Genomic DNA, 27,964 nt, shown 5'->3' on the forward strand with positions numbered 1-27,964 from the left:
AGTCAAATGAGCAGACGAAAAATGCTACCTTGACTTAGTCGCTTCTAAGGCAGGTAGTGCTGGTATAAATGGCACCTTTGTCCGAACCGCCTTATAGGCAAAAAGACTGGGATACACCTCAACATACAAAAATTACCGATGGTTGGCCTAACGGGAACCGGTCCGAACCCCGGCCATTTTTTTACGGTCGGACTGTCTTCCATTATTCCCCCCCCCAGAGTAACTCACATATCTATTACTTGGTCGGTGTGCAATAGTACTGTACATCCAGACGCCAAATATAATATCGACAATTCGGACGCATGCCGACCCAACCATGGGGTAACAATCACACCTTTCATCGACGCCACTCGGACCTTTTGGCGAGGAATTTCTTCTGAAGACGTTTAAGTCGCGTGCTGGGCCGTTGACTCAAATTTGCTTACGTTCGAGCAGCCTTTCGTTCTCGTCATTGGTACAATGCGGCTCACCTCGGGCCCCATGTCCCTTGTTCCGTGCTGGTATGGGAAGTTCGATATTCTGGAAGAACCGTGTTACTTTCTGTTTGATTGGTTTCCGTTACTGCACCATGCGTTTCGAATATAAAGCCCATGCTGTTCAAGGTTCAAAGATCCCGGTCAACCATGGAGTCCACTTCGCTGCTCATCATCGCGCTTCTTGCCATTATTATCACTGTTCTAATCCACAGACGAAATTACTCAGCTGTAATTAAGCAGCTTCGAGGTCCTCCGGTGGACTCCTGGCTTCTTGGCGAGCGTCACCTTGGATTTCTGACCATGCCTATCTGACCTTGGGCTCTCAAGGACATGACTACGCCGTTAACTATCAGGACCAAGTAGGTGATCTGCAATTTGCTTGGTTTCGCGAATACGGCACAGCCTTCCGCGGAGCTGCTCCCTACGGGGTATGTATATTCATACACTTCATATATCTTCCCGTAACAAGACTGCTGATTCCGAATCTAGCAAAGTGTATTGGTCCTCGGCGATCCAAAGGGCCTGCAGCACGTCCTTCATGGTTCTGGATATCGCTATCCCAAAGCCCTCGATTCGGATTATAACACGGCCATGCTATTTGGGAGGGGAATCGTTACAGTAGCTGGTGCGTTTACATCCTCAAGTTCTCGTCATCGTTTGTTACTTGAAAATATTTTCCTAGGGTCTATCCACCAGCGACATAGGAAAGTCATGAATCCCGCATTCTCTGCAGCACAGCTTCGGACTTTCCTTAGCCTTTTCCAACGATCAGCAAAGAAGGTGCTCCTGCTGATAGGCCTCTGTTTGTGGCATGCAGTTTGACACTGCCTATCTAGTTCTCGGGAAAGCTCATTGACATTGTTGAAGGAGGACAATCGAGCATTAATATGGCGCCTTGGCTTGGAAAGCTGACTTTGGACATTATTGGAGAGAGTGAGTCTGTTCTGCAATACGCTATTATTTAGTACCAATGATTACGAAAGGTGCCTTCGGATACCAATACGGAGCGCTAGATAATGAAGATGATAAATTGGCCAAGACACTGAACAATTTATTGTTTGTAGTACCTGCTCTGGTCTATTGTTTGCTCATTTTCTTCTAGCTGCGACTCGGAACTCTTCCCTTCGCGTGCTGCGATACTTCTCTCAGCATTGCCAAGAGTCCTGCCGAAGCCCCTACTCCAAGTCCTGAACCTCATTCCTTCCCGGCGAAGAAAACATTTTTCAAGTTTCAATGTTGCTGCCCAAAATGTCGGACGGGAACTACTCCAGGAGAAGGTCAATGAGAATGATTTCGATTCATCGACTGGCAAGGACGTTCTCAGTATTTTAGGCGAGTTGTTGTTGGTTGCGTTGATGCATTCGAGCTTATCGAATCTCACAGCACGCGCAAATTCCCAGGAAGAAGAGAAGAAACGACTGAGCGATGACGAGGTCCTTGCCCAGATAGCGTCAATTTCTCTCTTTGCATCTTGATGCCATTTTATTGATTTTGGGCGATGATAGTACCCTTACGTTGGCAGGACACGAGACCACCGCATCTACGCTTACCTGGTGCCTATTCGAGCTGTGTAATCACCCCGAGCAGCAAGATCGTATCCGCGCGGAAATAGCAAAAGTTCGAAGCCGATATGCAACCAAAGGCGAACTCACATCGACAGATTACGATGGTATGCCGTTTATGAACGCTGTGATCAAGGTGTGTAGTATCGCGTTGTCAGGTCGTCTGTTCACTCATCGGTTTGGCGTTGACAGGAGACTCTCCGATTCCACCCCATTGTTCCCGCCTTGGTCCGTGTTGCTGCTTGTGACGACGTCATCCCGCTCACCGACCCAATTATCACATCCACCGGAGTCAAGCTCACTGAGATACCTGTGGAGAAGGGCCAGCTTGTTAAGATTGAAATCGGATATTACAACCGGTTAGAACAAATAAACTTAGTATTCGCTTACTCACAACGACTTCCAGCAATCCAACCGTATGGGGCTCCGATGCCGATGTCTGGAATCCGGATCGATTCTTGGGCGAACTGGATAAACAGACGCCAGTTGGGGTTTTTGCTAACCTGTAAGTTTGTTTCAGTATAGTTCATCAAGAACATCGATCTCATTTCTCGCTTTTAGTTTGACTTTTAGTAAGTCGACGTCCGTTTCTTAAAACCATTTCACTTGATAGTCCCTTTCTCATAAGGCGCCGGAGTCCGCTCCTGTATCGGCTGGCGTTTCGCGTGAGTTCCGCTCCCTTGTGGCTCACCATTGGAGTTCATGCTATATTGTTACAGCGTTATGGAGCTACAAGTCATCCTGTTCGAGCTCCTCGAGACCTTCAAGTTCACTTTTTCCAAGGCAGGCATCGACATCAAGCGGCAGCCTGCTGGAATTATGATTCCCATGGTGCGAGATGAGATGTCTAAAGGTAGTCAGATGCCGCTGCGCCTGGTTCCGAGTCCGGTCGAGTAATGTAAGCCGTCAGTTTTATACTTGAATCACAGCATTCCCGGTATATACTACGCAGACCAATGTACATACACGTATTCTGTTCAGTAGGATGCGAGCCTTGAAGTTTGAACACAGGTTCTTCACAGTTGTCTCGGGGTGATTTGATTTATATTCATTCGGCTTGGGGACATGCGTGACTGCCCTCGTTATCTTCATTCATCACCTGAAACAATTGGGGGAATGTAGTCAGCTACGAGCCTTGTGGAGTGTGAAGTTTCTGTAAGTTCCGTCAAGGAGGGAAACTTAATTATCGAAAGAAAGAAAGAACTAGCGTATATGTAGTGTACAATTAAAGTGCCAATATATCCAAGATCTTACAGCGCATCAAAATTGATATGGTGCGACGCCCTCCGTCTCTCCAGCTCGTCTTCTCTCTGTATGTCAAAACACCGTCAGAAACACTCCGGCCCATAATACGAGAACGAACCTTTTCATTCAGATGCAATATCAGCACAATCACCGCCAACAGGATGGTTCCCACCACAACCGTCACCGTCACCCACGGAATCCACTTGCCCGGCCTCAAAAACAGCTGCCTCTTCCACGCCGCGCCATCCTGTCCAGGTAGTATAACTACCTTTGAGTTGGGTATGACACCCTCGATGTTAATGTAATGCTCATCCACATGCATGGTGCTCCCGACGAAGAGGTTCTCAATGTAGTTGTTCGTCCGACCTAAGCCGAAGAAGGAATAGGGCGACTGGAGTGCATGGTAGGATGTCTGGGGGAGCTGGCCGACTAGGACGGGGAGGGGAGTTAGTTAGGACGGGGAGGGGAGGGGAAAACCGTACTTTGCGCTGCGGAGCGACGCCCAGAGGTATCGAGGATGGTGTACTTGTATGAGGCGCCGGAGTAGCTCACACCGAATGGCTAATAGGAATGTCAGTCGAGGTCATTACGCCGTTGAAGGATGTACATACATGATATCGAGTTCCGTTGGGACCATAACACCATCCATTATTGCATGCGCCATTCAACACTGGGAAATGTATCAATTTCATTGTAAAGCGACGATATGAAGGACGCACCGATAGCTTTGAGGAAGAATGCGTCATAGTAAAAATTGTTCTGCACGAACAGTATTTTCTCCGAGCCAGTTCGTTGCACCATAATATCCAATGTGCCCTTTAGAAGTGACATAAGTAACCAATAACGCACACAGAGAATGGCCCTACATCTTCATCCATATCCACAAAAGATACACTTCGCGCATCCTTGATCGAATCGAGCACTTCCGTGCCCTTCTTCTCGACACGCCAGCCCCGTTTTCCACTACCGTCCTTGGCACAACCTGTCACACCCTTCTCGCACGGGACTGAAAACACAAGCTTTGGTGTGTGGTCAATTATGAGTAGCAGATCAGGGAACCCGTCCAGGTTCGCGTCGCCTAGCTTGATAGGCAGAGGCACCGCCGGAGAAAGCGAAGTGTCAAGGACCAGGAGCGAGCCGCTGCCGAGGGAAGACACAGGAAACCGTGCGAAGGCATCGTTGTCACTGCTATCTCTCAAGTCGAACTTGAAGTCTGGATCCGCGATGCACAGGCTCTCGGGGGACCGACACTTGCGAACACCTCTGACAACAGAAGGTTGGGTAGATGAGGCACAGAGAGGCAGTTGCTTATTGTAGGCGATGTTTATGTAGCAGTCTCTTCCAAGACCGCTGGAGGTTGATATGGAGGAACAGGTGGGGAATATCATGTCGATGGTCCCGTCGCGGTCGATATCGGCAAAGGAGATGGCTTGGACGCCAGAAGGAAGAGTGCCTTGTTGTGCGAGATAGAATCCGTCGTCTTTCTCGTTGACCCAGATCTGGAAGGACCGCCTGCCTCCGCCGACATCGCATACGAGGAAGACGTCTGTCATTGGTCAGATTGTTATAGGCGGTAAGAAATTTGGACGAACCTGCAAGACAATCCCCGTTGAGGTCTACGACTGCATTGCTGTGAGGAGAAGCAAGGGTACACTGTGTGCCATGAAATTCTGGATCAATGCTGCGAACTTGTTAATACGAAACAACATACACAGGTGAAACGCACATGTTGAACAGCGTTGAGTGTGCCTGCGAGGCGTTCCATACGTTCTGCCACGCCTTCAATGGCTTGTCAGAGTCGGATGTTATTCCCAAGAGGTCAATCTTCATGTCACCGTCCAAATCGACGGGTATTGGCTGAGGGGCTTTGGAGGCTGTCACGGAAATTGGGCTCGCCACATCTAAAGACAAATCAGACGGGACGGTAGCGCATATATCCAGTACACACCGAAGCCACCGCCAGGTAATGCAGGGTACAGCACCATGTCGACGGTGCTGCCGGCTCTGCTGCGACCCATAACTAACAAATCCAGCTTTCCTGAGTGCGTAAAGTCGCCAGGGACGACATTCTCCACCACTACTGGATATCTGAACGACGCAGATTCCTTGAACTCAAAATCGGCTGCAAAAGATCCATGTCAGGTCCGTGCTCGTCCCTCCGTACGAATATGCCGCTCACCGTGGTCCCAGAGGTATACAATCAGAGTCTGTCGGTCCTCGTCGAGCATGAGAACATCTAGACTGCGTTCACGCTCAGAATAATAACAAAATGGTCGTGCCACGACGCACAATTGGTCCCCATTGAAGTCCCCGAACGCGATCGCCCTTTCACCGAGTACTATTCCTCTCGACCCGGCACCAACGAGTGAGTTTCCAGTAAATCGCTTCGGCGAGAATGGCCATATAGCGAGGGTCGGCACGACAAGAGATAGAAACAAAGTCCAAAGGGACCATTGCATGGTCGACGTGTGCACGAGAGTATTCTCTCTGCCAACGGAATGCCCGACTTCATTCAATTATTGATCATATACTAAAATGTTCAGAATTACCGTATCTCTGATAGTATATCGGTTAGTACACGCGCCTGTCATGAATAAAGTACGCGCGAAAGCTGGGTTCGACTCCCAGTCAGAGAGTAAATTTTTTAACGACATCAGAAATTCCCTATGAAAGTGTTGAGTCGTTGACTGAGCCTGTACACAAAAATTGCAGGAGGATTGAACTATGGTTTTGTACACACCCATCCGGGCCATCCCCGAGGAGTTTTTTTTAACCATTACTTACCTATCACGTGCAAAAGTTACATGACTGACGAGGGTGCCGCAATTGGCAAGATTACCTGCGAAAAACTATGCGCCGGAATGCCGAAGTATTGTACCCACAAGAAAGTCCGGACGGAGTTTTCTATTTGCGAAGCGTTCGTCTTCCTGTTCCCTACTGTCCATAATCCCCGAAAAGCCCCTTTCGCGCAAAGGTAGACTCTGATGGACAGTGCTTTTATGCTCGATATTACGAAGAAAGAACAGAAAGGTAATACAGAAAATACATCAACACCCCAGGACGCTGCCAGAAATGCCCAGAGGTGGCGCTCCAGCGATATAGCATTCCAGCTTCAACAGGTTAGAATGCTCAAGGCCAGTCTGAATACTGGCAACCAGGAGGCTATCGATGTCGTGACATGCACGGACAATATCAAGACAGAATCAAGCGTCAGGGCGACGGGAGAAGCCCGAGGATTCGACAGGGGGAGAAAACAAAGACGAGATACTAGAGTCAATGAGAAGACAAATCATGGACCTTGAGAGTAAATGTGAAGCCAAAGACAGGAAAATGGCAGAGATGAAGGCAAAGATTGAACAATTTGTCGTGAGTGTATTTCATCTTCTCCATTATATACATGTTGACAAATCGCTTGTCTTCTAGTTGGACTACAATATCAGTCCTCAATATTTACTAGAATGTGCCCAAGCGCGACTCGCGCTCGTTACTGGCCTCATCAGTTCCCCTCTTCGATCCGCAAAACAGGGGTCCCTCGCCTTTCGCAGTTATCTTGAACAATGGACTAACACTGAGGACAGACTAACTGCAGTGCGGGATCTCCTCGCCAAGTGTGACGATGACGAGAGTAGGAATATGCCGGAGAGTATGCTCCGCCATCTAATGGACAATCTGTACACGTAGCGAAGGCGATAGTCAATACATTTTCCGGTGTCAGAGAGACGGAGCACCAAACACATGTCAGTTTCGGACTATAGGATTATTTATTGCACTTTAAATGTACACATATACATTTGTTTTCCAATCACATCCCCTTCTTAGCAGAACACAGAGTCCTCGCACTCCACACCCTCGTAGCTTGCTTCCACCAGTTTGGAATGCAGATTGAGGCTGATCGAGGTGATCTGAATTTAGAAACCGCTTTACCCCGGTCTCCTCGATACTGACTTCCTCTAAATCTCATCATCGATTTCGGTACGCCTGCTCTGTCTGTTGCTCCTCTACATTATGGACGTCGTGGTCATTGCTGGTAAATCAGCAGCATGGTAACGGATCCATTGCTTGACGGCAAAGCCTAGAAATTTTTTTTCCTTCTTGTGGTCCGTGGATCACGTATTTTCTCGGCGCCTTTCTCAAAAATGGATGGCAAATTCTACTTGTCACCTGCCCCTCTTCTCTACCTCTTACCACCCTTACACCCAACGACTCCAAGCCGACAGGACATCGGCCACCCCGCCGGAATATTGCTCTACACCTGATAATCAATTTCGGCACAGCCTCCCTTTCTAACGAACCCAGCTAACGGACTATGGTGAGCATTCACGTACCATAGTTCGAGTCTAAACTCTATATTAGCGTGGACTTAACTACTTGATCAACCGTAACCGCTAGAGGTGAATTACCAGTGCTCTGGGTTGACCCGGCTGATCGGTAGGTTCGCACTCACAGCGACGTCGAACCCGACGCTTTGGTACCAAGTTGAGCACTTCAAGATCTCACCTTCCACCGTCGTATCCTTCGACATTACCTTCCAGCACTCATTTCTAAAAATGCTCGTATTGCCTAGAGGCGAACACATGCTGTTATCCCAATCATATTCATCCCGGGAATTTGCGAACGGGTTCACACCCCATAAAAGAGCGACAGCAGCAGAACTCCTTCGCACCTGTTCCCCCTCATCGATATGGAGTCCTCATCGTCTACCAGCCCCCTTTCAGAGCCTCGAAAATCTTCTCGATCGAGCTCTGCTTGCAATCCTCCCTCGACGGCGCCTTTATCTCCTGCACGTTCGGCTCCTGATGTCCCTGACTTGGAGAGCTCGCTGTCGACTGTCAACACCGGGCCAGTTGATGATCCCTATGGCCTGAGAAATGCCTGGCGAGACCCGGGCGATGTGGCTGCTCTGTGTAAGCGGTGGAACCTGCGTAAACAACGACACATTGGGAAGTTTTACGAGACGCAGAACGAGAAGATTGATGCGTTGTTGAAGGTTTGTTCAATTTGTGGTCATGGGGGTGTCTTGGACAGTGACGGATTTTATCTCGTATAGAGTATGGAGAGTCACGCTCAGGATGGGAAAGATGACATGAGGGATAACGCCTTGAAGGTATGTACTTGCGATCTCAATGTGTCACATGTACTCCAGGAACGTGGCTCAAAGGTTGAACAATGCTAGGTCAAAATCGCTGTATACGCCTCGTTCACTGCGAACTGCACACTATCTATTCTGCAGCTCTACGCCGCTATCTCATCTCTTTCTCTGTCTTTTTTTGCAAGTAAGTTCAAGGGCACGTCAGAGGCTGCGTGTATGGCTGGCTGACGTCTGTATAGCTGCTGCAGATTCAGTATCGGATCCTGTCGCGAACCTATTCTTGAACTTGCTCCATCGTAAGTCGAAGCGCGTGGACTTCGATAAATATCCCGGCGTATGTATTGTGTCTTCGAGGCGAGTCAATATACTTACTCGCTTCATCAGGGTGGCGCTCGTCTGACTACTATCGGTAATATTGTGTATTCGTGCGCCATGCTTTCTGTCAGCGTTCTTCTCGTCGTACGTCTCGCACTTACTCAGCATTCGCTTTGTGACTAACTAGGATACTAAAACCAGGCTTTCTCGGTCCAAGACCTAGTCACTCATAAGGGCGGAGATACTCTGGATTTCCATGTTCCTTCGGTCATTGCTGTCGGCGTGGCTTTTGGTAAAGACGCTGCGTTGTTTTGTTGCAAGTTTTTCTTAACAGACATGCATGCTTCTAGTCACGAAATTGCTCCTCTTTCTATACTGTTTCTCGATCCGCAACTCGAGCTCGCAGGTCCAGGTCCTTTGGCAGGATCATCGAAATGATCTCTTGATCAAGTACGTCCTGTTAATTGCTGGCAACCAATGCCTGATTCCGTGTTCGTAGTGGCTTTGGTATTCTCACAAGCAGTGCTGGTGCCAAGCTCAAGTGGTGGATTGATCCTATAGGCGCTATCATCATTTCGTGTGTCATTATTTCTTCGTGGACATACACATCGTACAGTGCGTTCCCCCGCATGTATTTCCCTCTCGTGTGCTCATGTGCTTCGCTAGTACAATTTGGCTATCTCGCTGGAAAAGCTGCTCCTCATGAATTCACCCAGCTGGTCATCTACAAGACACTTACTTTCAGCGACGAGATTAAGCAGATCGACTCCTGTAGGGCATATCACAGTGGAGAGGTATTTATCAATGTGTAGACATGCTTTGGCGACTCATTGTTCTCCCAGAAATTTCTTGTCGAAGTCGACGCAAGTTTTTCCCTATACTTTAATTGAAAACCATGGATTGATACGTACGAAAGATCGTTATGCCTAGCGACACACCTTTATGGAAATCTCATGACCTGAGCCAGGACCTCCAAGATAAACTTGAGACGCTACCAATGGTTGAGCGAGCGTTTGTCCAGTATGTGGAATAGAACAGGGTTAATCAGTCCTGCACTAACTCTCCCTGCTAGTGTTGACCATGAAGTGTTACACAAACCTGAACACCGCAAGTATGCCTGATAATAATCGCGAATTGGTGGAAGACATGGTATGTGTACTGGAAGAACGAATGGTCTTGGTTTAGGATTCAAAGTACGACTGCAGTATGAATATTGCCTCCTTTCTGAAGCATTTATAAATGATAGCATGTGACGTAAATAAAAGGCGCCGACAATGAAACGAGATACGCGAGGAAATGGTCTCAGGATACATTGCAGACGAATACTGTCCATAATGTCGGTGCCTTTCTAAAGATAAGAGATTGGCTAGTCTGCGAAGAGTAATCAGTTGGAATTGTACTAGACCGGTTGTCGAAGTACGGCATCCCGCTCCAGGGACGAACTGCCAGCGTCATCTGGATATGTGCGTATATGCAAAGATAACGCATGTGAATCACATTCCGGCTCATTTTACACTGTATCACTAAGATCTCTACGATCAATTAGTCCTTGGAAGGAATCATTTCATTCGAGTAAAAAATTTCCACCCATTGATTCCCTCCCAACTCCCAAATCAACAGAAAACTTTTTGAGCAAAAGCCATCCGATACCAAGGAGTTCCGAGTTACAGCAGACCCGAAAAAGAGATTTCCAGGTAATGTCAATCAGGCTCGGAAAATTCAATCTGGGATATATCTCACCCCTTGCCCAGGCTGCGCTTGGAGTTCCTTTGGTCAAGGATCGACTTTTACTGTACCCTTTTATAATGCGTCGCTCCACAACAGTGACGAAAGAGACCGGCGGTAACCGGTGCTCTGGTTGACCCGGCAGATCGGTAGGCTTTATTCACGACGACGTCGAACCCGACGCTTCGGTACCAAGTTGAGCAACCCCCAGAACTGACCTTCAACCTCCCTAACCCGCCCTCCCATGTCCCTTGTAGCACCTGGAGGAATGCATGCCTTTTACGCCAAGCATTTTGTTCTCGGGAACTTGCGGACAGGTATAAAAAAGCGGCGGCAAAACTTCTCGGCTGCCCTTCTTCTCCCCCCATTGATATGTCTTTTGCCAGCCCTCCCTCTGAGCCACGAAAATCAAGTTCTTCAGGAAATCCACCCTTGACACCTGCATTATCCCCCGTGCTGTCGGTCCCCAAAGTCTCTGATGTGGAGAGTTCGCTATCTGATAGTACGCCAGTCGACGACCCTTTCAGGCTGAGAGCCGCTCTGCGAGACCCAGACGACGTGGCTGCCCTGCGCAGGCGTTGGAACCCGCGGAAGCAGCGCCATATTGGCAAGTTCTACGAGACGCAGAACGAGAAGATTGACGCGATGTTGAAGGCGTGTTTTCGTGCTTCGGAACTGTAGTAGTGTTTGATGAGTATTTTTCACCGTGTAGACTATGGAGAGCCATGCTCGGGACGGAGAAGATGACACGAGGGAAAACGCCTTGAAGGTATGTCTTTTGCGCCACATGTGCTCAAAGGAACGTGGTCGATGGTCTCGGTGACTGCAGGTCAAAATTGCCGTCTACGCTTCGTTTATTGCGAACTGCATATTATCTATTCTGCAGCTTTATGCAGCTATATCGTCTCTATCTCTATCTTTCTTCGCTAGTAGGTCCAAGAATATGTTTACCCGTGTAGTTTTCTTACATTTGACACATAGCTGCTGCGGATTCTGTCTTTGACCCCGCTGCGAATCTTCTCTTGAACATGCTCCATCGCAAGTCCAAGCGCGTGGACTTTGATAAATATCCTGGCGTATGTGGGGTTGCTTCTGGGCAGGTCTTTGTTGACCTGTTCGCATCATCAGGGTGGCGCTCGGCTAACTACTATCGGTAATATCGTGTATTCATTCGCCATGCTGTCTGTCAGCATCCTCCTAGTCGTACGTCGGGCGCCTGTCCAACATGCCTTTTGCGACTGACCAGGATATTGCGTCCAGGCATTCTCGATCCAGGACCTAACGACTCATAAGGACGGAGAAACTCTTGAATTCAAGGTTCCCTCAGTCATCGCTGTCGGCGTCGCTTTCGATGAAGAGACTACTCAACTTTATCCCGCATGTTTTGCTAACACACAAGTGTATCCCTCCCTAGTCACAAAGGTTCTCCTCTTTTTGTACTGTTTCTCCATTCGCAACTCAAGCTCGCAGGTTCAAGTCCTCTGGGAGGATCATCGAAATGATCTCTTGATCAAGTATGGTGTTTTCTTGCTTTTTGGCAGGTAGCTGACTCCGTATTGATAGCGGTTTTGGTATCCTCACAAGTAGTGCTGGTGCAAAGCTCAAGTGGTGGATTGATCCTATGGGCGCTGTCATCATTTCGTGTGTTATTATCGTATCGTGGACATACACGTCGTACAGTGCGATCTATCTCTTGAAAATCTTCCTCCCATGCTCATGTGAATCGCCAGTACAATTCGGCTATCTCGCTGGAAAAGCTGCTCCTCACGAATTCACCCAGCTGGTGATCTACAAGACGCTCACGTTCAGCGATGAGATTAAGCAGATCGACTCCTGCAGGGCTTACCACAGCGGGGAGGTGCGTAGCTCCTCAAAGTATCAGAATGTTTCGGTGACTGATTGTTCGTTCAGAAATTCCTCGTTGAAGTTGACGCAAGTTTTCTTATCGCTTTAATTGAATAATGCGGACTGATACCTATAAAAGATCGTCATGCCCAGTGACACGCCTCTATGGAAATCTCATGACCTGAGTCAAGATCTCCAAGATAAACTCGAGACACTGCCGATGGTCGAGCGGGCGTTCGTCCAGTACGTTCAATAGGAAATGGTTGATTGCTCTTGTACTGACCGTCCTCCCAGCGTTGACCATGAAGTATCACATAAACCGGAACATCGCAAATACATCTGATAGATACAGAGCGCAAGTCGGTCTGCCGAAATGTATCATGGCTAAATCTTACCAAACTAATATCTGAGTCCAGTACGCATCAGCCGATTGAATGAGATCCACAACTCGGAGTATGAGCTTTGGCGAGATCCTTGGCAATGCTGCAACAGGTTCGGCATTCGAAGAGTAGCCACGAATATCCTGAAAGGTGATGCAAATGTGTTCCTGAAATGGTATACATGAATTGTACAATGTGATAGAGTGACTAGATAGCATGGGAGAATGTAGTAGCAATAAATAAAATGCGCACGACAAGAAAACAACATCTATGAGCGAAACTGGAGACCATAAGCGACAACCTGTCGTAAAAGAGGCCGTTGGTCCTCAGGCTGCCACTCAATGACTGCCTTATAAACCGACTCCCCTACTTTAGCAGGATGAGCAATCCGATCGCCTTCGGTACGGGTATCACTTGGTCTGACGGTAAAATATCGGAGCATATCCTCCGGCATATCCCTAGTTTCGACATCAGGACAGTTGGCGAGGAGACTCCGGGCTGTGGTTAGCCGCTCTGCATTGTCGGCACACTAGGAAAGACGTGCGCGCCAGGCCCGGGACCAGTCCCCTGCAGACTGAGGAGAGAAATCGCCGGAAACGGGAACGTCGGCAGAGCGTGCGAGCCGCGCCTGCCCGCAGTCGAGGATATGCCGCAAACGGATACGGTCCATGTATTCTGTGTCTTTCTAAAGGCCAGGGATTAGTTAATGTACAGGAAATGAGATGAAATACACTTGCATCGGACAGCCAGCCGTGTATGTCTGCGTATCCACGCTCAAGATCTTCGATGCGGGCCTGTAAAATGACCGTCCGTCCTTTCAGTTTTTCTATTTCTCGGTCCTTGTTTTCTCCTTCCTGTGTCAAATCATCGACCCGCTGCTTGAGATCCTCATTGTCGTCCTCCACTGCTATGATCCTCTGTTGCAGAGCGTCGAATTTCGAGCTGTTGTCCCTCTGCAGGGCTTCCATCCTCAAGTCGGACTCCTTCCGAAAGGCCTCGAGCAAGGCTTTAATATCGAAGGGTGTGGTGGCATTGTTGTGGCCAGGATGTGGTTGATAATCATACTGGGGAGGCGTATCGCTGGGAATGGGTACAAAAACGATACCGTTGGCAGTGGGATCCGAGCACACCGTCTTGGCCTTTGCAGTGTCCTTGGGTTCAGAGTATTCCACTAACATATGCTCTACACAGAGTTCACAATCAAGGATGCCACAGTAACAATGAAAGGACTAACCTGAAACAAAGACCTTTGGACTACCAAACTGCTCTCGATTCTCCACCACGCTATCTACCCTGACATAGTCGGCAGCAGCATTCTTGATTTGCCTCATAGTGCAGTTATCCTTCACGTAGCCTTTCCTGGAGGTATGGACGGTATGGAAGACGAAGGGTTTGGCCAGGTGGGAAGAGGTAGAGCTGGTGGAGATGATCGACATGCTGGCGGGCGTTGGAGTTAAGCCGGGATTTGCCGGTTGTCTGACTAACGAATCCCGAACGGCCCGGTCAATTCTAGCACTCACGATGATGATGAATGAATCATAATATCCTGTGAATGGCTATGTCCAGATATAAGTACTTGTTGCTACCAGGCCACCAATTTTGTGCATGTCTAACTTATAAAAGCTACAGTGCTAGGCTATATTTCTTGCAGTTGTCGCTCTGCATCTCATTTCCCTACATTACCGGGAGGAAAGTATCAGCAGGACTTTTTCAAATGGTTAAATCCAGACAAAAGCCACTCACCAGCCACCTATAGAATCTGCGCTCGATTTAGGCCCCACTATTCATCGATATTTAGGCTGGCAGAGCGTACAGTGAATCTCCTGAGGAGCATGACTCTGGGAAAAGATTTAACCAGAACACTGGTTACAGAAAAAGAGATACCCGCTCAGTCGCTCAGCGCTCATCTCTGATGGCCTTAGAGATGGTTATGTCTCTCAATGGCACGTATCGTCCGCATGTTCCCGCAATCTCTCTACCAGAGCCTGGTTCTCCCGCTTCAGATCCTGGTTCTCCTGCTTCAAAGCAGTGTTAGCCTCCTCCAATGCCTGTATCCTCTCCATCAAAGTCATGTTCTCATCTTGCAGACTCGCAATAGTCGTGTCATTCCCCGCCTTCATCATTTGCCCAAGCATGTCATGGATATTGTTACCACCCGCGGCAGCTTCTTCCTGCCTCATTTCGGTGGGCAGGGAAGGGACGAAAACAAATCCACTGGCAGTGGCGTCCGAGCAAACTGTATTGACTTTCAAAGAGTCGTCGGGTTCGTAAGGAGCAAGCGCGATTGGGCCATTCTCTAATTTTTGGAGTATTGAGTTGGATTACAGGCGAAATTTGGAGATCACTCACCAGAAACAAAGACTCTTGCATTGCAAAACTCTGAAATGTTACGGTCCTCCACGTCTTGCTTAATATATGCGGCAGCAGCGGCCTTGAGCTGTCTCACGGTAGTCGTCCCGTTAACATATCCCTTCCTCGACGAATTCACCGTATGGAAGATAAAGGGCTTAGAGGATGGAGAAGGATTGCTAGATATAGTCGGCATATGATGCAGAGCCGCAGAATCAGGCAACGCTCGAGTCCCAAGAGCAAAAGAGATGAAGGAAGCAAGAAAGGGCTGAAATTGAAATTCAAGACGTTCACGCGTCTCGTGTGACTTACATCAACGATATTTGTAATTTCAAGGCGGGCCTACTTTCACAAACACATTGACGAATTGAGTACATCTTATCGAAGCTGCGAAGTATTTCCAAGGTAAGGATATTCACGTAGCCACTAGATATTCTGGGGAAAGCATTCGTAAGCCCCTGAAAAGGCCAACTAGGGAGAAACAGGGCGACATTGAGGCATAGCGCGAAGGAATTAAATCCGCGAATGACCTTACATGAAACGAGCAAAGCCTATAAACCCCGAACATGTCAACGGCAAGGCATGATGTTCACTATACTCCAGACGTTGAAGCGCAGTTCCAATTGCATGTAGTACAACCCGTATACGAATGGCCCCAGCTACAGCATTAGCGTCCCATCTGAAGAAGCATTACAAGTGTTTCCTTGAAATCTAAGGCATCTCTCTCGAAACTCTCCAAGTCATACTTTATAGCGTTTGTTTCTTGCTGCAGACCTTCGACTTCTCGTTTTAGACCTTCAGTTTCTGCCTCCAAAAGTTCAATGTCCAGCTTCAATTCTTTGGTTTCTCGCTTCACTGCCTCTATTTCCGTTCTGACCATCGCCGAATCACGCTTCAGCTCTGCGACAAGTTGTTCCAGCTCTTCGAGCCCTGGCTCGTTTCCGCTGGGGTGGGCTTGCTGCTGATATAGGAGAGGCTTGCGAATTGGGGGGCGAACGAGACCCATTATTCTGCCTTCAGGAGCTGAAAGAGGGAAGAAATATCGTCTCAGGTCTAAACTTTGTCTAAGACAGTGATAGGCAGCTAACCGTAGAGTTCACTTCGAAGTCGAAGTTCATTCGGTGATTTATCGGTCGATAGAAATGTACAGGATGAAGAACATCAATCGGTCCGAATGGATAGGTATCGTATACATTGACCTGGAAATACCAATAAATGAGAAATAGAAAAACAAAACACCGCAGATTATGAACTATAATGTACTACGCCATAAGGTACCCTGAAGAAAGGAAGGTGAATTAGACAAAACGATTAGAAAGGTTTTGGATAAAACAGCGCAATTTATAGATCACTATCCGGCATGCTCTCGTATTTAGGGCACAGATTTTCCCATTGATCTACGACTCCGGGATCAGGAAGTCGTAGAGCGGCCAGATAGTACTGGTACATACCTGAAGGTTCAATAGAATTTGTCCAAGAACCGGTATCTTCTGCAAAAACAACAGCGAGACCACTGCCTAAAATGTCAGCAAAAGGGAAAGAAAGAATAATAGTTGTGTCAAAAGATACCTACGCTTCCAGATGCCAGTCAATGTGACTGATGCCAAATCAGTGCATCACCGATAAAAAGATACAAGCCAGACTAACCAGTGAAGGAACCACGGTCCTGGGTTATCCGTTCGGAACCGGATAGTTACATTGTCTCCTCTTGTCCCAATGTTGACAACGTCCCGCCTCATCGGGTTCTCGTAGTTGTATACTGAGCTCCCAGCACTTCGGACGACGTCAAAAGTATGCTAGGAGCACGTCAGTATTCCGTTGCATGGGGGCACACAACGATGACTTACTCCGTGTAGATGGAACGGATGCTACGGGAGGTAGAGAATGAGGGTGGGAAGCACAATGGATATCGAGACACTTACACCTCCGCCAACAATCCCGCCAGGCATCGACAACTCGATGGTCGAGTTGGACGGAAGGGAGAACACCGACCCAGAAGGAAGAAGATCGCCTGCGCTCTTGGCTCCGCTGAGTATCTGTAACAGGACAGGCGTGCTGGGAGCCGTGAACTGGGCGCCGTTGACAGTAAATGTTCCAGCGCTAGTCTGTAGCACTAATCCATAAGAATCTGTACTCTTTCATCAGGGAACGAATATACAAATGCAAACGCCAAGTTGAGCGCATAGTCGACACCTCCAACTTCGGGCATTCCGGGCTAAAAGATTCCCATGATCAGCCAGTCAAAATGGGAACTAAGATAACTTACAGCTCCAGGGTTTTCGAGGGGCTATTGGGTAACAATTACGATGAGTTATAATGAGCTGGTGTAGATCGAGGCATAACCTACCACCGACTCGGTCTCATTCATTTTCAGCACACTTGATATCGTTGCTGTAGCTGGTTCCACCTCTGCCGCAGCAGAGTACCGCAATATAGCCGAGTTGATACCTTTGGTGTAACCGGAGATCCCGATACTAGGAAGCGCACGAATCCCTGGGCATGACGGTGAGTGTTTTGGTTAACCGAGAAACATAGTGACTTACAGTAGTTATCTACTTCTTGGTTGGCGTTGAGCTAGGTGGGTGTTAGGTTCGAAGACTCGGAAACGGGGATAGATCCAGACTTACAACGAAGGAGTATCGCTGGCCTTGACGAACGTCAGCATTTGTCGACGGAGAATCAATGCCAGGACCTACCAGCAAAGATCTGGATTTGATCAACTGTATAAGGTTGGTGGTTAACACCATCGACTTCGATAATTGTCCTAATTGGTATGTTGTCGATAACGTCGCCGACAAAATAACGGAAGGTACGAACATGGTATGTCCCTCGATTGCGAACGTGAAAGCTGAATCGCATGCCATATCGATCATACGAAAGCGGTATCTGAAGGTCCGATGAGTGATAAAGTATGCCAAGTTTTACAGGAAGACTGACCGTTTCCCTTGCTCGACAGTGATAGCAGCCAAGTCAGACGTGGGATCTTTGCTCCATCTGCAAGGCTTGTGAGTAAGATAACATCTGAGAGAGTAGGCACGATGAATCACCGTCCTAATCCGTTGATCAACGTCGAGTCTGGTGTCCTGCAAGCACGTTCGAAAAGGTCATCAATTATTGGGAGAACGTGCGTACGGAAATTCCAGCTCCTTAGCTGGAGTATGATACCAGTCTGAGAGGGTTAGGATGGTGGATTCTGTGAAAGCGATTCAGTGAGGATCGCAAGGAAATAAGCATGCGGCGACTGACCATCATCGACATCGTACAAATCCGCATGCGGGTCATTGGGGTCATATATAACGAAGGGCCCTCGAAGACCATCGCAGTACTGGGTAGCTGGAGAGTACAACCATCTTAGTCTTCACGTCATATATTGAGGCGGAAGAGCTCCCACATAAATGAGAGTGGTACCAGAATGTTCCTGCCTGATCGGTGGAATCAAACGTGTACAAGAATGAATCTCCTTTTGCTATAGGACACTAGTTGGCTTTAGCAATGACAGTAGATAAATACGATGATTTCAGAATTACTTGGTTCACAAAAGCAGGACCGTCAGCCCAATTAGTGCCTTTTTGAAGCAGACCATGCCAGTGCTGAAACCCAATGAGGCCGAGATATAAAAGGGAGAAGACAATACATACAATTGAGGTACTCTGCAATATACTATCGTCTGAAAGATTATTCACGACATTGAGCTGAAAGATGTCGCCCTGTTAATTTGGCCAGTAAGTACAAGTCTTAGAGATGTCGACCCATGAAAGACTTGCCTTGTTTCCACTGATGAGCGCACCATCTAGAACTCCGTTCGCCAATGCGGCGACCCGCGAGTAGCCATCGGGGGCAATCTCAGAGTTGGCGATGACGAGGTCTCCAGTAGGCCCTATCTTCGCGTAAGCAGGGTCAGATGTGAAAAGGGCGAGACATAAGAGGGTGAAGAAAACGAGAGTCATTTGAAGGCGAGGATGAGAATTGAGCGGCGTCGACGAAGTAGCCTTTATATCCATTTAATGAGCATATGAAACCACGACCGATACTCGGAGGGATGATCCCTTACTCCTTCACACAGGTGCCATTGGGATCTTCGGACCTCATAGACGTGCGATGATGAGAGAAGTGTCCGAGTTGATGAGTCGTGGGACCAGAATAGGTACAAACATGCTGAAAGATCGGTGGATAATTCCTTCGCCCGAGTCAACAAGACTCCACTCATGCCAGAATACAAGGCGTATTGCAGAGGAAGACACAACTGGGTTGAACGCGTAATGTCCGTCCCGACCGACCCTTCATTCCGGACAATCAGGGACAGAAAGCTGTGCAACCCAGTAGCGATGGAAGACAGATGGGGAAGCACCATGAGCTACACTCGAGACTACGTCAAACATCTTTTGGGGATCGGATCCGCGAAAAGGATTCTAGGCAGGGGTGGGTTGCTTAGAGATGATCTCTTCAGAATAGAAAAAAAATTGTAAGCCTGAGTCGATACAGTTCAGTCGGATCTCGAAGGAACGGAGCACTGGGGATTTCGAAGAGAATTTACAGAGTTTCGACACAATGAGTTGCAGAAAAGCAGAAGTAGATCTCACACAAGAAAACGATGATACCCATCAACCGGATTACATTGCTAGGACATAGGGATCTTCTTCGGAGCCATTTAGATTCTAGCATGTATCTCCTTCCTAGAGATGCTCTATGGATGCCGGGGAATCTACAGCGATCTCTGAGAACCGTTTCAACCAACGAAAAACAGTTAATCCTTGAAAAGACGCACATTGCAACCTAACTGAATGTGATGTGCTTCCGCTAAATAACCATGGATGCCTGAAAGTATCTACTATCTGCTGGACAATATTTCAGAAGAGTGATACCGAACGTCGCTGTTGTCCTTACCCCAAACATTTCAAAACGCGATTCAGACTAAACCGGACATTGCGTCCTTGCCGCCAGACAGTCAAGGATAGTCATCAAGTTCAAGGCTGGACACTCCGAAGACCAAGGCAAATGACTACTTGGGAAAGTGCACGGCGTCGGAGATGCGAGCATCGCAAAGAGGCCACTAAAGCGGATGAGAATACTCCGGCTCGGGACACCAGAGAATGAATACAAGCGGCATGCGAGAGGAACCCCATCAAGACGGCGACAACTGCATGCCGACGCCAGAGAGGTCTCGTCAAGTACATAGGCATCTGCGAGACGGATCAGAGGCCAGACCACTGCCCCAACGGCCACACAATTTTTTTCACCAGATGTCAGTGTTTTGACTGAAACTTGGCACAACCAATCCAAAGCGACAGCTTGATTGTATATATGATAAAGGCCAAGGGGAAGTCCTTGCACACATGCAAAGTTGTCTGGGTCGGGCTCAGCGCTCTTCACAATGCAGGATCAACGGTGCGGTTGAGACATCGGAGGTTCTAACATCGAGCTAATCGTTGCTTGCAATGCATAGTGCCTAAGAAGTCGAGGATTACACATGACCATGGAAAAGAGCATATCCATTGACGTTGGAATACAAGATGCTACACTACACCAACAATTAGTGCAGACACCACGGCGGGATGAAAGCATACGACACGAGCGCGAATAGATGCAGCAGCATCCAATTCGGCCCCACTCGTTTCTTCAATGTTCGCCATCCATCCACCATTCAACACTACCCTAAGGAAATGTAATGAGCATGTATTTCAAACAGTTGAACAGGAAAGTGAGAATCAGAAGGTCAAGAGTAATCAAAGTCACGATGTGACTCAGCAACAGCTTCTAGTTGATTATTTATTTGATAGATTTCATCGGGGGGAGGGGTATATAAGAGACGCAGAAGAGCTAAAATATACTCACTACAAGGAGCAGTTCGACCGGAGATGTCCCTGTACAAAGATCATTAGTACGATGCCGGGAATATCAAACAGATGAAAGAGAAAGAATCAGGTGGGGTTGCCCGAAAAAAGAGCTGTGGCGGGCCATTTCGGCAGTAAGATTACGAAGACCGTCGTGATGGAACATCATTCGAAAGAATTGGCAGGGATGCTCACCGTTCTAGATACGCTCGGGACGAGTCAGCGGTGCTATAGTTTGAACAGATATCTAAAGGAAGGATCATCAGCAAAAGTCGAAAGGCATCGAAGACATGAGAACAAGAAGTCAGATGTTTAGAAAAACAGCCTTGGATTAGTCGTCAAAGCTGAGCTGCGAAGCCCAGATCAGGCGGTAACTCCATAATTGCATCATACAAGACAACGGCAAACGATGATGATATTTACCTCCGAATATGTCCGAGGGGCAAAGGTGACTTGTACATTGGCTACGTCAGCAGCAAAAAAAAAATCTAGAAGAAAACACAGCCTGTCAGTAAAGTCTTCTCAACCGCTACGATGATCAGAAAAAATGAAATTTTAAAGCATAGGGCTACAGAGCGCTCATATACTCTAGTTTGAATGATTTTGGATCATCATAGTACGAGACGTGACGACACGATACTCACCTGGATCCTACGAGCACAACTCTGCGATTACCATCCTTGCGTCTGTCGGAGAGGGTGTTAGAATGGGATAATGCAGACAAAAAAAGAGGAATGGATCAGTGTAACTATGACAAAAAAGTGCAACACCGCGTCCATCTATCCATGAACTGGAAGATGAAAAGACGCTCGACAATGATTGGAAAGTGTCATCTTGTCCAGGACAGAAAGAAAGTCAAGTCGCTCACCAATGTCCACGGCTATGGCGAGGGCAGGAGCATACGAGGATACGGCTGAATGGTAGTGGTGACCAGCCTAAAAATTTTCGCTAAATAAGAGCGCTTTAGGGCAAGCTCCACGTGATAGCTTTGACACGTGCACGGCACAGTCGGGCCGAAAGGTTGGTTACAAAATTCGTCTCCAAGATGCTCTTGCTTGTTGGTTTATCTTTCACTCCACCGGGCGATCTCTGTTTTTTCACTGCTTTAGCCTGGAACTCTTGAATTATTAATGTTCAAGAGCTTATGATACAATTTAATTCAAAGCTTTGTACTAGCAACTAACAGGATTCGGAATCAATGACGCTTCGATTCCGCTCCGTATCACTTAAGGCTAAGGTACGTTTACGTCTCGTTGACTTTCTCAGGTATTATTCTATGCAAAGTCCTATTTTCCCAGCGTATACTAATACACTTTTGTTGGAAGTTAGATGTAACTGAATTCCCCGCGACAGGACTTGACGTGTGATCTTTGAGCTCCCTTCGCCTGAACTGAAAAATACCAAGATTTTTACTCAATTACGTCCGCATCGATTGGCGTGGATCTGTGTGGGTGCTGGTCTTAGTGAACTCTCCTTGCATCGGGGTCACATCCTGGGCATATCTATATTTCATTCCCTAATGTCTCCAAGGAGTGGGTTAGCTACTTTATTAGCGCCACCGCCGTCATTTCAATGGCAATCAATGATCTTCTCTGCATATGGTACTTTGATATTCAGTGGGCTCCCACTATTTAAACCATACCAAAATTTCCACGGCCTCGGGCGCTTGTCGTTATCTGGTCTTGCTACTCTCATCGCGATTTGATCTTCCTTCAGCCTTACTAGAAAATTGCGCTATGAGCGAGCCTTTGAATATTCCAGGGTATCTAGATCTCAACGTCGACTTGATGGCCGAATCCGGCAGCGACGGTTCAATTTCCCGGTCATGCTCGTCTTTTACCAAGTCGTCAGATGTGAGCTCGTAGCCAGTCGTAAATGACTCGCATCTAACAAGATACCAGGTTCAGATTGAACAGATGTCACCAGATGACCTGGCAGAGTTCTTCGTTGATAGTCTTCCACAGTACCGCTCGGTTATGACGGTCCTTGCCGACTTTACTCGGTCGTATAGGATGGACGGAAAAGCCTTCTTAGCGATTTCACGCGACGACATAGAAACGTAAGCTCGCGTGCCATCACCAGTGCATTTGAGAGTGACTCCATACAGGTTGTTAGAAGTGCAAACTCCCTCTGTTGTCGACGCACTGACAAAGCTGCAAGGAGCAGCTACCGGCCAGCGGCAGCTTAAGCGACGCCCGAAGCTACGATTGTCTGCAGTATTCAGTGACTTAGAGGATGAAATCCTTTCCGCGAGAGCGACCGACGTGGACGAAGGAAAACAGCATGGAATAACTGCTCTAGGAGAACACGATGGACCGTGGGTATTTAGCGACGAACATATGCCACTTACCGATGACGGTGTCTTATTCTCTGGTATCACTGGGGTTCCAGTAGAGGAAGATCGTCCTGTTAGCCCATCCGATTCAGCATCAACGCCGTCTTCCTCAAGGAACGTGCCGATCATCTTTGACACTAGCCCCGACATGACCATCTCACCATCTACCTTGATATCTCCGCAAGCAATTCTTAATTCTGGAGACGCAGAATTCCTGGCCACGCTCGGGGGCCATACATATCCCGATATGCCGAAACAGAAGCGTGAGGAGTCACAAATAACGGATGCGGCTGGTTTGGAGCTTATTCCGATTGATGAAACTTTATCTTATGACAGACCTATCGAGACGCACGATGCCACAGCTCGTAATGGCTCGTCCGTTCCAGAGACCGAGTCGTTCGAGCGGGGAGAGACAACGTATTTGGGCACCGATGTCGACCGGTGTGTAGGCGTTTCACAAGCGGAAACAAACTACAACGGGTCGCTCCCAGGTGGGATCGGTGCGTTAGCTTGATATATTTATGCGACCTTCTACTCAGTTTCAGATAGGTCCAGACCGCCTTAGGGTCTCCGGTGGCCAAGAAGCCCATATAATGAAAGCAAATGCTGAAGCTGGCCAGATAACACCTTCGACCCTCTCGTCTCATGACCAGTTCAGTTCGACGCTTAAGAATGATTCCAACCACGAGTATTCGTGGCTCGCCCTATCAGTTGAAGCGTCTAATAATAATGACAAACCTCGTCAGGGTACGCAATTCGCTGTTTTTAGTCGGAATCTGCAATAACGTTTTCGTTGGTACGAAAATAGAGCAATCACTGTCGTTTTCTCCGACCAGTGACGACAAGTACAACAGCAGTCTTGATAGATGCGAGTATTATGTCCTCGACAATTCTCCAGATAGCGGCGCTGTTGACCAGCATGCGCTAGTCATATCAGAACATGGATCTCAAGATCCTCCGAACCAATCGTTGTCACTTTCCGATATTGGCGAGCAAATAAAGAGAAACAGCCTTTCGTCATATAAATCAGATGGATTGGCAAACGCAGCGGTCTTCAACGATCCCCCCCGGTCCTTTGACAGCAGCCTCCTTACCCCTCCATCCAGTCACAACCCCTCGGATGTGCAATACGTCTCCAATACAAGAACCGCCGCCTCTGATCCTTGCGATCACTGTGCGCCCAAGGGGACCGACAAATCTCCAGTCACCATTTCATCTCCTGGCATCGATGCGGGCGGCCGGACTTCTCAGCGACCTTCTCCAGAAACGCTCTCTACACATGTAACCCGCATTGCAGGGGACATAGTATCCAGGTTCGACGCTGCCAAAATCGATGCAACAATACCGCCAATAGCAGCTGATGCGGGCATCATCGGCGTCAGGTCAACTGAAAATATGCCTCATGGGCTTTGTGGAACGGCCGATAGTCAACAAATGCCCCCGAAGCTCAAAGTCACAAACTCTTCTTTCTATTCTCCCGATACCTCATCTCAGTTAAACATTGATCAAATCGCTGAGGATCCATCCGAGAAGGACAATGTCGCTCCCATGAGACGCAGCTTTTCAGCGTCGACTGGAGATATCTCATTAGAGTTGGGAAGCTGGATTGTCGTTCCCGGACTGTCGGCAGAGGAGTCCCATCGCACACCTCCGTCAGATGTATATCCGGCTCCAGCCATACCACCGATCGATGCATTAAGCTATACAAGTGCTGAGAACGGTGGTTTTTCATCGCGTCTTGCTGCAGACACCTCATTCACTGCTCAAATCCAAGCGCTCCCTGAGATTCCCCACGTGCCTCTATTTTACGACGGCGAGCTTGAGCTCGGCTTTACCACGCCGACAGTACGAACCCGCGGTCTTGTGAAAGAGTTTGCATTTTCTTCTCACAAATGGGAGACTGATGAACGTCCGTTCTTCGGCCAATCACATGGGTCGTCATCTTTCTTTGAACAACGTAAATCCAAATCCGGGAAAGGACAAGGGAAAAAACGAAAAGATACTGCCTATCAAGACAAGGTCGTACAAACCGACACGGCACCAGTTGATCCTTATGTCGAAGACCCTCGGATCGTGCAACTCTCCCGCAAAATGAATCGCTTACAGAAGGAAATGGCGACGCTGAAGGTAGAGAATGAGAAACTCAAGAAGCAGACTTTATGGTCAAAGCTCTTTTCCCGACCGCCGGTCAAGGAACCTTCCGTACGAATGACCCTAGACAACGAGCCAGATGTTATGCGTATTCCCCCCTTTCCCGATCTTCGGTTCGTGACCATGTAGTTAGATCTTTTCAAGGTCTTCTTCTGGCATGGCTCTACTGTTCTGTCGTAAAAATAGTGCATTACATTCATTTCCTTCTCATCATGTGAACATTATAGAAGAAATCAATACAAAAATATTTCCCGCAAATAGCATATCAAAACGTTGACTACCTATTGACTATATCCAATTCACTACATAAAAATAACATAGCGAATGTTCCATGAAGAAACTGTGGAGATAATCACGAGCTTTGAGGGCCCATCACGACTGGTTTAGTCTTCGAAAGCTGCGCAATAGTAGCATCATCTAGATCCAGGTGGGCTTTGACAACATCAGGTGGAGTAAGAGCCAGCCACTAAAAAAATCGTGTCGTATTTCATTCTCATTCAGGGGTATCTTGACTCACTTGGTTCAAACTGATATCTTCAAACCGGTCTGTGAGAAAACGAAATTAGCGATCTTCTTTTGCGCAGTAACTATGACTCACCTGTGTTGAAAACTTCCAGGAACTTTAACGTCGAGTTGCCTGTATTTTCAACATAGTGCCCTATTTCTATTGTTAATAATGAATGCTGAGTGTTGTATTTCCATGGGCTTACCCATAGCCGCAGGAACGTAACCTGTTAAAAGTCGCCTCAGCTTCTGAATGGTCCAAATGGGCAGGAAGACATACCGATATCTCCAGGCTGATAATTGAACGTCCTCGCTGTGCCTTGAGATGCGAATATCGTCACTCGCCCCTCGCCCTCACTAAAATTGACGTGAGCATGCGAGCATCAGTGAAGAAAATTCACATACAGGAACAGGCTCCACTCATCCTGAGTCGGGTGCCAATGTAATTCCCTGAAAATATTTAGGAGACATCGAGGAGGAAAAGTTTCAGCGTACCGAATTGCGCCAGGGTTAACAGTAACCTCAGCAACGGCGATTGTAGTAGAGGCTTTGAAATTAGTCGAGTCCACAATCTTGACCGAACCGCCGGATAGCTGTGTGGCATTTACTTGAGACAGCGCAAATGAAAATGGATCGGGAACTGTTCCCTGGGGACTTTCAGGGGGTGTAGCATCATCAGGTGGTGGAGCTGCGATAGAAATAAGTGACACGTCTGCTCTTCGGGTAAATTCATCAGATGACTGTACCACTTGGGAAAATGTAAAGCTCTTGAGCTGGAATGTGCGCAAATGCCTGTGGGTCAACTTGAAAATTCCTTTGAATGACTGAGGCATCTCTTAAAATGTGCGTGTGAGTCAGAAACGGAAGAGCGCACCTTCCGCCGGGACATGTGCTAGCCAGTCAGTTAGCTGCGATAACAGGTCAGCGGATGAAGTTTAACGATAAAAGCTCCAATCACCAAAAATGTGGAATCTTCACTGAAGGCTCCGTCATCGAAGACCTGCCTCACAAAATCAGTAAAATCCCAAGGAGAAGGTTCGGGGAAATACCAGAATAAATTCAGAGCCGCCTTCGTCATCGGCAGTGGCTTGAAGAGAGTGGGGAATTCCGGGCGGGAAATACCACAGATCTCCGGGACCCTAACAGAGGGTAAAGCGTCACGTCCTATACTGGCATGTAAGATCACATACCACGGTGGCTAGAAAGTTCCGCCCTTGAGCGTCAACAGCCGAAATTTGTGTGGAACCCTTTGAAAATCGAGTCTAAACGGTGGATAAAACCATCTAATTGGGATACTTACCTTCAAGACATACGCCCACTGAAAATTCATATGAGAATGTCATTATATTGAGATCGTAGAATATACCTCTGAGGTTTTGTGCCAGTGAAGTTCCCTTGAAGACGTATGAGTTGCGCGTCAGTCTGAATTCACAAACAACTAACCGAATTGCGCCCGCTTCCAGTCGCATGTTGACGCTGGCCATTTCTATAAAAAACTACCATGATGTGGTGCGCTCGATGAGGAATTCTGTGCTTACGAGTGGCAATGGGCATGACGCCAACTGCAAACAATGAGTACAGAAGAGATTCGTGAAATTGAGAAGAAGCCTTACTGTTCTCCTGACGCGCCCAACCACCGGTTTGCAAACGGTTGTGGCTGAGAGCAAACGGCCATTTGGCGTTTGAACTGTTGTAGAAGAGAATGGAATGAGCCGTCATCAGATAACTCAGGGAAAAATTGGACCAACATAGATCCAGAATCCGTGGACGGAGGGGCCAGAAGATCAGGGTTTTGTAGGTCTATCGGAATGTTGTCTGGTCCAAGTATCGATGCCCCAAGCTTTCCACGTTCGGGAGAAACTACCGAGGGGTCACTTTGATCGTCCCACAGTGGCACATTAGGATCCAAGCTCGCAAATGGGACAGTCGCGGTTGACGACGCGGCAGTATCAGTAGCAGAGGCAGTACTCGACTCGGAGGCGGAAACACTGGCAGCAGCAGAGGAAGCAGCAGACTCACTAGCTGCGGGAGCACTGATGGCGAGTCGGGCAAGGAGAACGAATCCCAGCAACGAAGAGATTTGGAACATAATGGCGGAGAAAGAACTCAATTTCTGGACGAACTTGAGATGAAAATAATCGAATTTTTGATGAGCCC

The 27,964-nt window shown here is 47.9% G+C and overlaps 9 protein-coding genes and 1 non-coding gene across 10 annotated transcripts; 5 read left to right on the forward strand and 5 right to left on the reverse strand.

Annotated features, from left to right (window-relative positions):
* The first annotated feature begins 441 nt into the window (after nucleotides 1-441).
* Nucleotides 442-3,064, forward strand: EV420DRAFT_1499695 (cytochrome P450). Its single transcript, XM_060470999.1, has 14 exons — nucleotides 442-750; nucleotides 804-904; nucleotides 966-1,101; nucleotides 1,159-1,256; nucleotides 1,313-1,409; nucleotides 1,460-1,532; nucleotides 1,579-1,808; nucleotides 1,860-1,926; nucleotides 1,982-2,174; nucleotides 2,231-2,397; nucleotides 2,445-2,543; nucleotides 2,600-2,610; nucleotides 2,667-2,703; nucleotides 2,758-3,064. Exons 1-14 carry the CDS (start codon nucleotides 591-593, stop codon nucleotides 2,933-2,935), a joined length of 1,647 nt encoding a protein of 548 aa, XP_060340094.1. The 5' UTR covers nucleotides 442-590; the 3' UTR covers nucleotides 2,936-3,064.
* Nucleotides 3,065-5,750, reverse strand: EV420DRAFT_1499700 (uncharacterized protein). Its single transcript, XM_060471000.1, has 11 exons — nucleotides 5,573-5,750; nucleotides 5,463-5,524; nucleotides 5,232-5,405; nucleotides 5,010-5,184; nucleotides 4,876-4,964; nucleotides 4,150-4,829; nucleotides 4,003-4,099; nucleotides 3,895-3,953; nucleotides 3,766-3,844; nucleotides 3,402-3,712; nucleotides 3,065-3,348 (listed from the first exon to the last, which is right to left on the reverse strand). Exons 1-11 carry the CDS (start codon nucleotides 5,740-5,742, stop codon nucleotides 3,289-3,291), a joined length of 1,956 nt encoding a protein of 651 aa, XP_060340095.1. The 5' UTR covers nucleotides 5,743-5,750; the 3' UTR covers nucleotides 3,065-3,288.
* An 86-nt stretch (nucleotides 5,751-5,836) lies between these two features.
* Nucleotides 5,837-5,919, forward strand: EV420DRAFT_t8. Its single transcript has one exon. It is a non-coding gene; the product is annotated as a tRNA-Asp (tRNA).
* A 1,733-nt stretch (nucleotides 5,920-7,652) lies between these two features.
* On the forward strand, nucleotides 7,653-9,899 carry EV420DRAFT_104721 (CDF-like metal transporter). The gene is made up of 13 exons (XM_060465514.1): nucleotides 7,653-7,674; nucleotides 7,730-8,270; nucleotides 8,331-8,387; nucleotides 8,457-8,556; nucleotides 8,612-8,706; nucleotides 8,757-8,831; nucleotides 8,889-8,979; nucleotides 9,038-9,137; nucleotides 9,187-9,302; nucleotides 9,354-9,481; nucleotides 9,530-9,550; nucleotides 9,604-9,707; nucleotides 9,760-9,899. Exons 2-13 carry the CDS (start codon nucleotides 7,965-7,967, stop codon nucleotides 9,806-9,808), a joined length of 1,242 nt encoding a protein of 413 aa, XP_060340096.1. The 5' UTR covers nucleotides 7,653-7,674; nucleotides 7,730-7,964; the 3' UTR covers nucleotides 9,809-9,899.
* An 885-nt stretch (nucleotides 9,900-10,784) lies between these two features.
* On the forward strand, nucleotides 10,785-12,600 carry EV420DRAFT_1616530 (CDF manganese transporter; the record flags this gene model as incomplete). The annotated part of the gene is made up of 13 exons (XM_060475128.1): nucleotides 10,785-10,870; nucleotides 10,916-11,089; nucleotides 11,136-11,181; nucleotides 11,242-11,341; nucleotides 11,394-11,488; nucleotides 11,541-11,615; nucleotides 11,673-11,793; nucleotides 11,827-11,926; nucleotides 11,976-12,091; nucleotides 12,143-12,270; nucleotides 12,324-12,344; nucleotides 12,397-12,500; nucleotides 12,552-12,600. The coding sequence occupies 13 exons, from the start codon at nucleotides 10,785-10,787 to the stop codon at nucleotides 12,598-12,600; spliced, it is 1,215 nt and encodes a 404-aa protein (XP_060340097.1).
* Nucleotides 12,601-12,905: 305 nt separating this feature from the next.
* EV420DRAFT_1634738 (uncharacterized protein) lies at nucleotides 12,906-14,073 on the reverse strand (the record flags this gene model as incomplete). The annotated part of the gene is made up of 4 exons (XM_060476355.1): nucleotides 12,906-13,135; nucleotides 13,178-13,322; nucleotides 13,369-13,820; nucleotides 13,872-14,073. 4 exons carry the CDS (start codon nucleotides 14,071-14,073, stop codon nucleotides 12,906-12,908), a joined length of 1,029 nt encoding a protein of 342 aa, XP_060340098.1.
* Nucleotides 14,074-14,104: 31 nt separating this feature from the next.
* Nucleotides 14,105-15,336, reverse strand: EV420DRAFT_1499719 (uncharacterized protein). The gene is made up of 4 exons (XM_060471001.1): nucleotides 14,987-15,336; nucleotides 14,522-14,933; nucleotides 14,381-14,475; nucleotides 14,105-14,311 (listed from the first exon to the last, which is right to left on the reverse strand). Exons 1-2 carry the CDS (start codon nucleotides 15,180-15,182, stop codon nucleotides 14,575-14,577), a joined length of 555 nt encoding a protein of 184 aa, XP_060340099.1. The 5' UTR covers nucleotides 15,183-15,336; the 3' UTR covers nucleotides 14,105-14,311; nucleotides 14,381-14,475; nucleotides 14,522-14,574.
* Nucleotides 15,337-16,184: 848 nt separating this feature from the next.
* Nucleotides 16,185-18,933, reverse strand: EV420DRAFT_1625835 (laccase lcc5; the record flags this gene model as incomplete). Its single annotated transcript, XM_060475986.1, has 21 exons — nucleotides 16,185-16,383; nucleotides 16,438-16,499; nucleotides 16,560-16,583; nucleotides 16,634-16,782; nucleotides 16,834-16,854; nucleotides 16,909-17,091; nucleotides 17,145-17,201; nucleotides 17,253-17,273; nucleotides 17,334-17,479; nucleotides 17,530-17,560; nucleotides 17,614-17,633; nucleotides 17,683-17,750; nucleotides 17,804-17,872; nucleotides 17,924-17,980; nucleotides 18,034-18,069; nucleotides 18,119-18,179; nucleotides 18,233-18,319; nucleotides 18,378-18,462; nucleotides 18,514-18,576; nucleotides 18,625-18,693; nucleotides 18,751-18,933. The coding sequence occupies 21 exons, from the start codon at nucleotides 18,931-18,933 to the stop codon at nucleotides 16,328-16,330; spliced, it is 1,548 nt and encodes a 515-aa protein (XP_060340100.1). The 3' UTR covers nucleotides 16,185-16,327.
* A 3,620-nt stretch (nucleotides 18,934-22,553) lies between these two features.
* EV420DRAFT_1634740 (uncharacterized protein) lies at nucleotides 22,554-25,432 on the forward strand (the record flags this gene model as incomplete). Its single annotated transcript, XM_060476356.1, has 5 exons — nucleotides 22,554-22,670; nucleotides 22,719-22,876; nucleotides 22,925-23,652; nucleotides 23,702-23,899; nucleotides 23,961-25,432. 5 exons carry the CDS (start codon nucleotides 22,554-22,556, stop codon nucleotides 25,430-25,432), a joined length of 2,673 nt encoding a protein of 890 aa, XP_060340101.1.
* A 111-nt stretch (nucleotides 25,433-25,543) lies between these two features.
* On the reverse strand, nucleotides 25,544-27,944 carry EV420DRAFT_104975 (oxalate decarboxylase). The gene is made up of 18 exons (XM_060465528.1): nucleotides 27,556-27,944; nucleotides 27,421-27,494; nucleotides 27,346-27,369; nucleotides 27,251-27,293; nucleotides 27,174-27,201; nucleotides 27,108-27,125; nucleotides 26,998-27,054; nucleotides 26,857-26,946; nucleotides 26,766-26,807; nucleotides 26,682-26,715; nucleotides 26,554-26,631; nucleotides 26,303-26,495; nucleotides 26,213-26,257; nucleotides 26,088-26,164; nucleotides 26,014-26,034; nucleotides 25,902-25,961; nucleotides 25,821-25,849; nucleotides 25,544-25,769 (listed from the first exon to the last, which is right to left on the reverse strand). Exons 1-18 carry the CDS (start codon nucleotides 27,894-27,896, stop codon nucleotides 25,656-25,658), a joined length of 1,368 nt encoding a protein of 455 aa, XP_060340102.1. The 5' UTR covers nucleotides 27,897-27,944; the 3' UTR covers nucleotides 25,544-25,655.
* Between the last annotated feature and the right edge of the window lie 20 nt (nucleotides 27,945-27,964).

The sequence above is a fragment of the Desarmillaria tabescens genome, assembly GCF_030435595.1.
Source record: "Desarmillaria tabescens strain CCBAS 213 chromosome Unknown EV420scaffold_1, whole genome shotgun sequence".
NCBI classification, from domain to species: domain Eukaryota; kingdom Fungi; phylum Basidiomycota; class Agaricomycetes; order Agaricales; family Physalacriaceae; genus Desarmillaria; species Desarmillaria tabescens.

Excerpts from the sequence above, each read along its gene's own strand:
- EV420DRAFT_1499695 (XM_060470999.1), top strand. The coding sequence starts at position 591 with ATGCTGTTCAAGGTTCAAAGATCCCGGTCAACCATGGAGTCCACTTCG. Across the intron at positions 905-965 it reads GCGGAGCTGCTCCCTACGGG|CAAAGTGTATTGGTCCTCGG; the intron begins GTATGTATATTC and ends TTCCGAATCTAG. Across the intron at positions 2,398-2,444 it reads GAAATCGGATATTACAACCG|CAATCCAACCGTATGGGGCT; the intron begins GTTAGAACAAAT and ends AACGACTTCCAG.
- EV420DRAFT_1499700 (XM_060471000.1), bottom strand. The coding sequence starts at position 5,742 with ATGCAATGGTCCCTTTGGACTTTGTTTCTATCTCTTGTCGTGCCGACC. Across the intron at positions 5,406-5,462 it reads TGTATACCTCTGGGACCACG|CCGATTTTGAGTTCAAGGAA; the intron begins GTGAGCGGCATA and ends GATCTTTTGCAG. Across the intron at positions 3,954-4,002 it reads ATTCTTCCTCAAAGCTATCG|TGTTGAATGGCGCATGCAAT; the intron begins GTGCGTCCTTCA and ends TACATTTCCCAG.
- EV420DRAFT_104721 (XM_060465514.1), top strand. The coding sequence starts at position 7,965 with ATGGAGTCCTCATCGTCTACCAGCCCCCTTTCAGAGCCTCGAAAATCT. Across the intron at positions 9,303-9,353 it reads GTGGACATACACATCGTACA|TACAATTTGGCTATCTCGCT; the intron begins GTGCGTTCCCCC and ends GTGCTTCGCTAG. Across the intron at positions 9,482-9,529 it reads GGGCATATCACAGTGGAGAG|AAATTTCTTGTCGAAGTCGA; the intron begins GTATTTATCAAT and ends TTGTTCTCCCAG.
- EV420DRAFT_1499719 (XM_060471001.1), bottom strand. The coding sequence starts at position 15,182 with ATGCCGACTATATCTAGCAATCCTTCTCCATCCTCTAAGCCCTTTATC. Across the intron at positions 14,934-14,986 it reads TGCAAGAGTCTTTGTTTCTG|AGAATGGCCCAATCGCGCTT; the intron begins GTGAGTGATCTC and ends TCCAAAAATTAG.
- EV420DRAFT_104975 (XM_060465528.1), bottom strand. The coding sequence starts at position 27,896 with ATGTTCCAAATCTCTTCGTTGCTGGGATTCGTTCTCCTTGCCCGACTC. Across the intron at positions 27,495-27,555 it reads TCCACGGATTCTGGATCTAT|TTCAAACGCCAAATGGCCGT; the intron begins GTTGGTCCAATT and ends CTTCTACAACAG. Across the intron at positions 25,962-26,013 it reads TTACGTTCCTGCGGCTATGG|GGCACTATGTTGAAAATACA; the intron begins GTAAGCCCATGG and ends CAATAGAAATAG.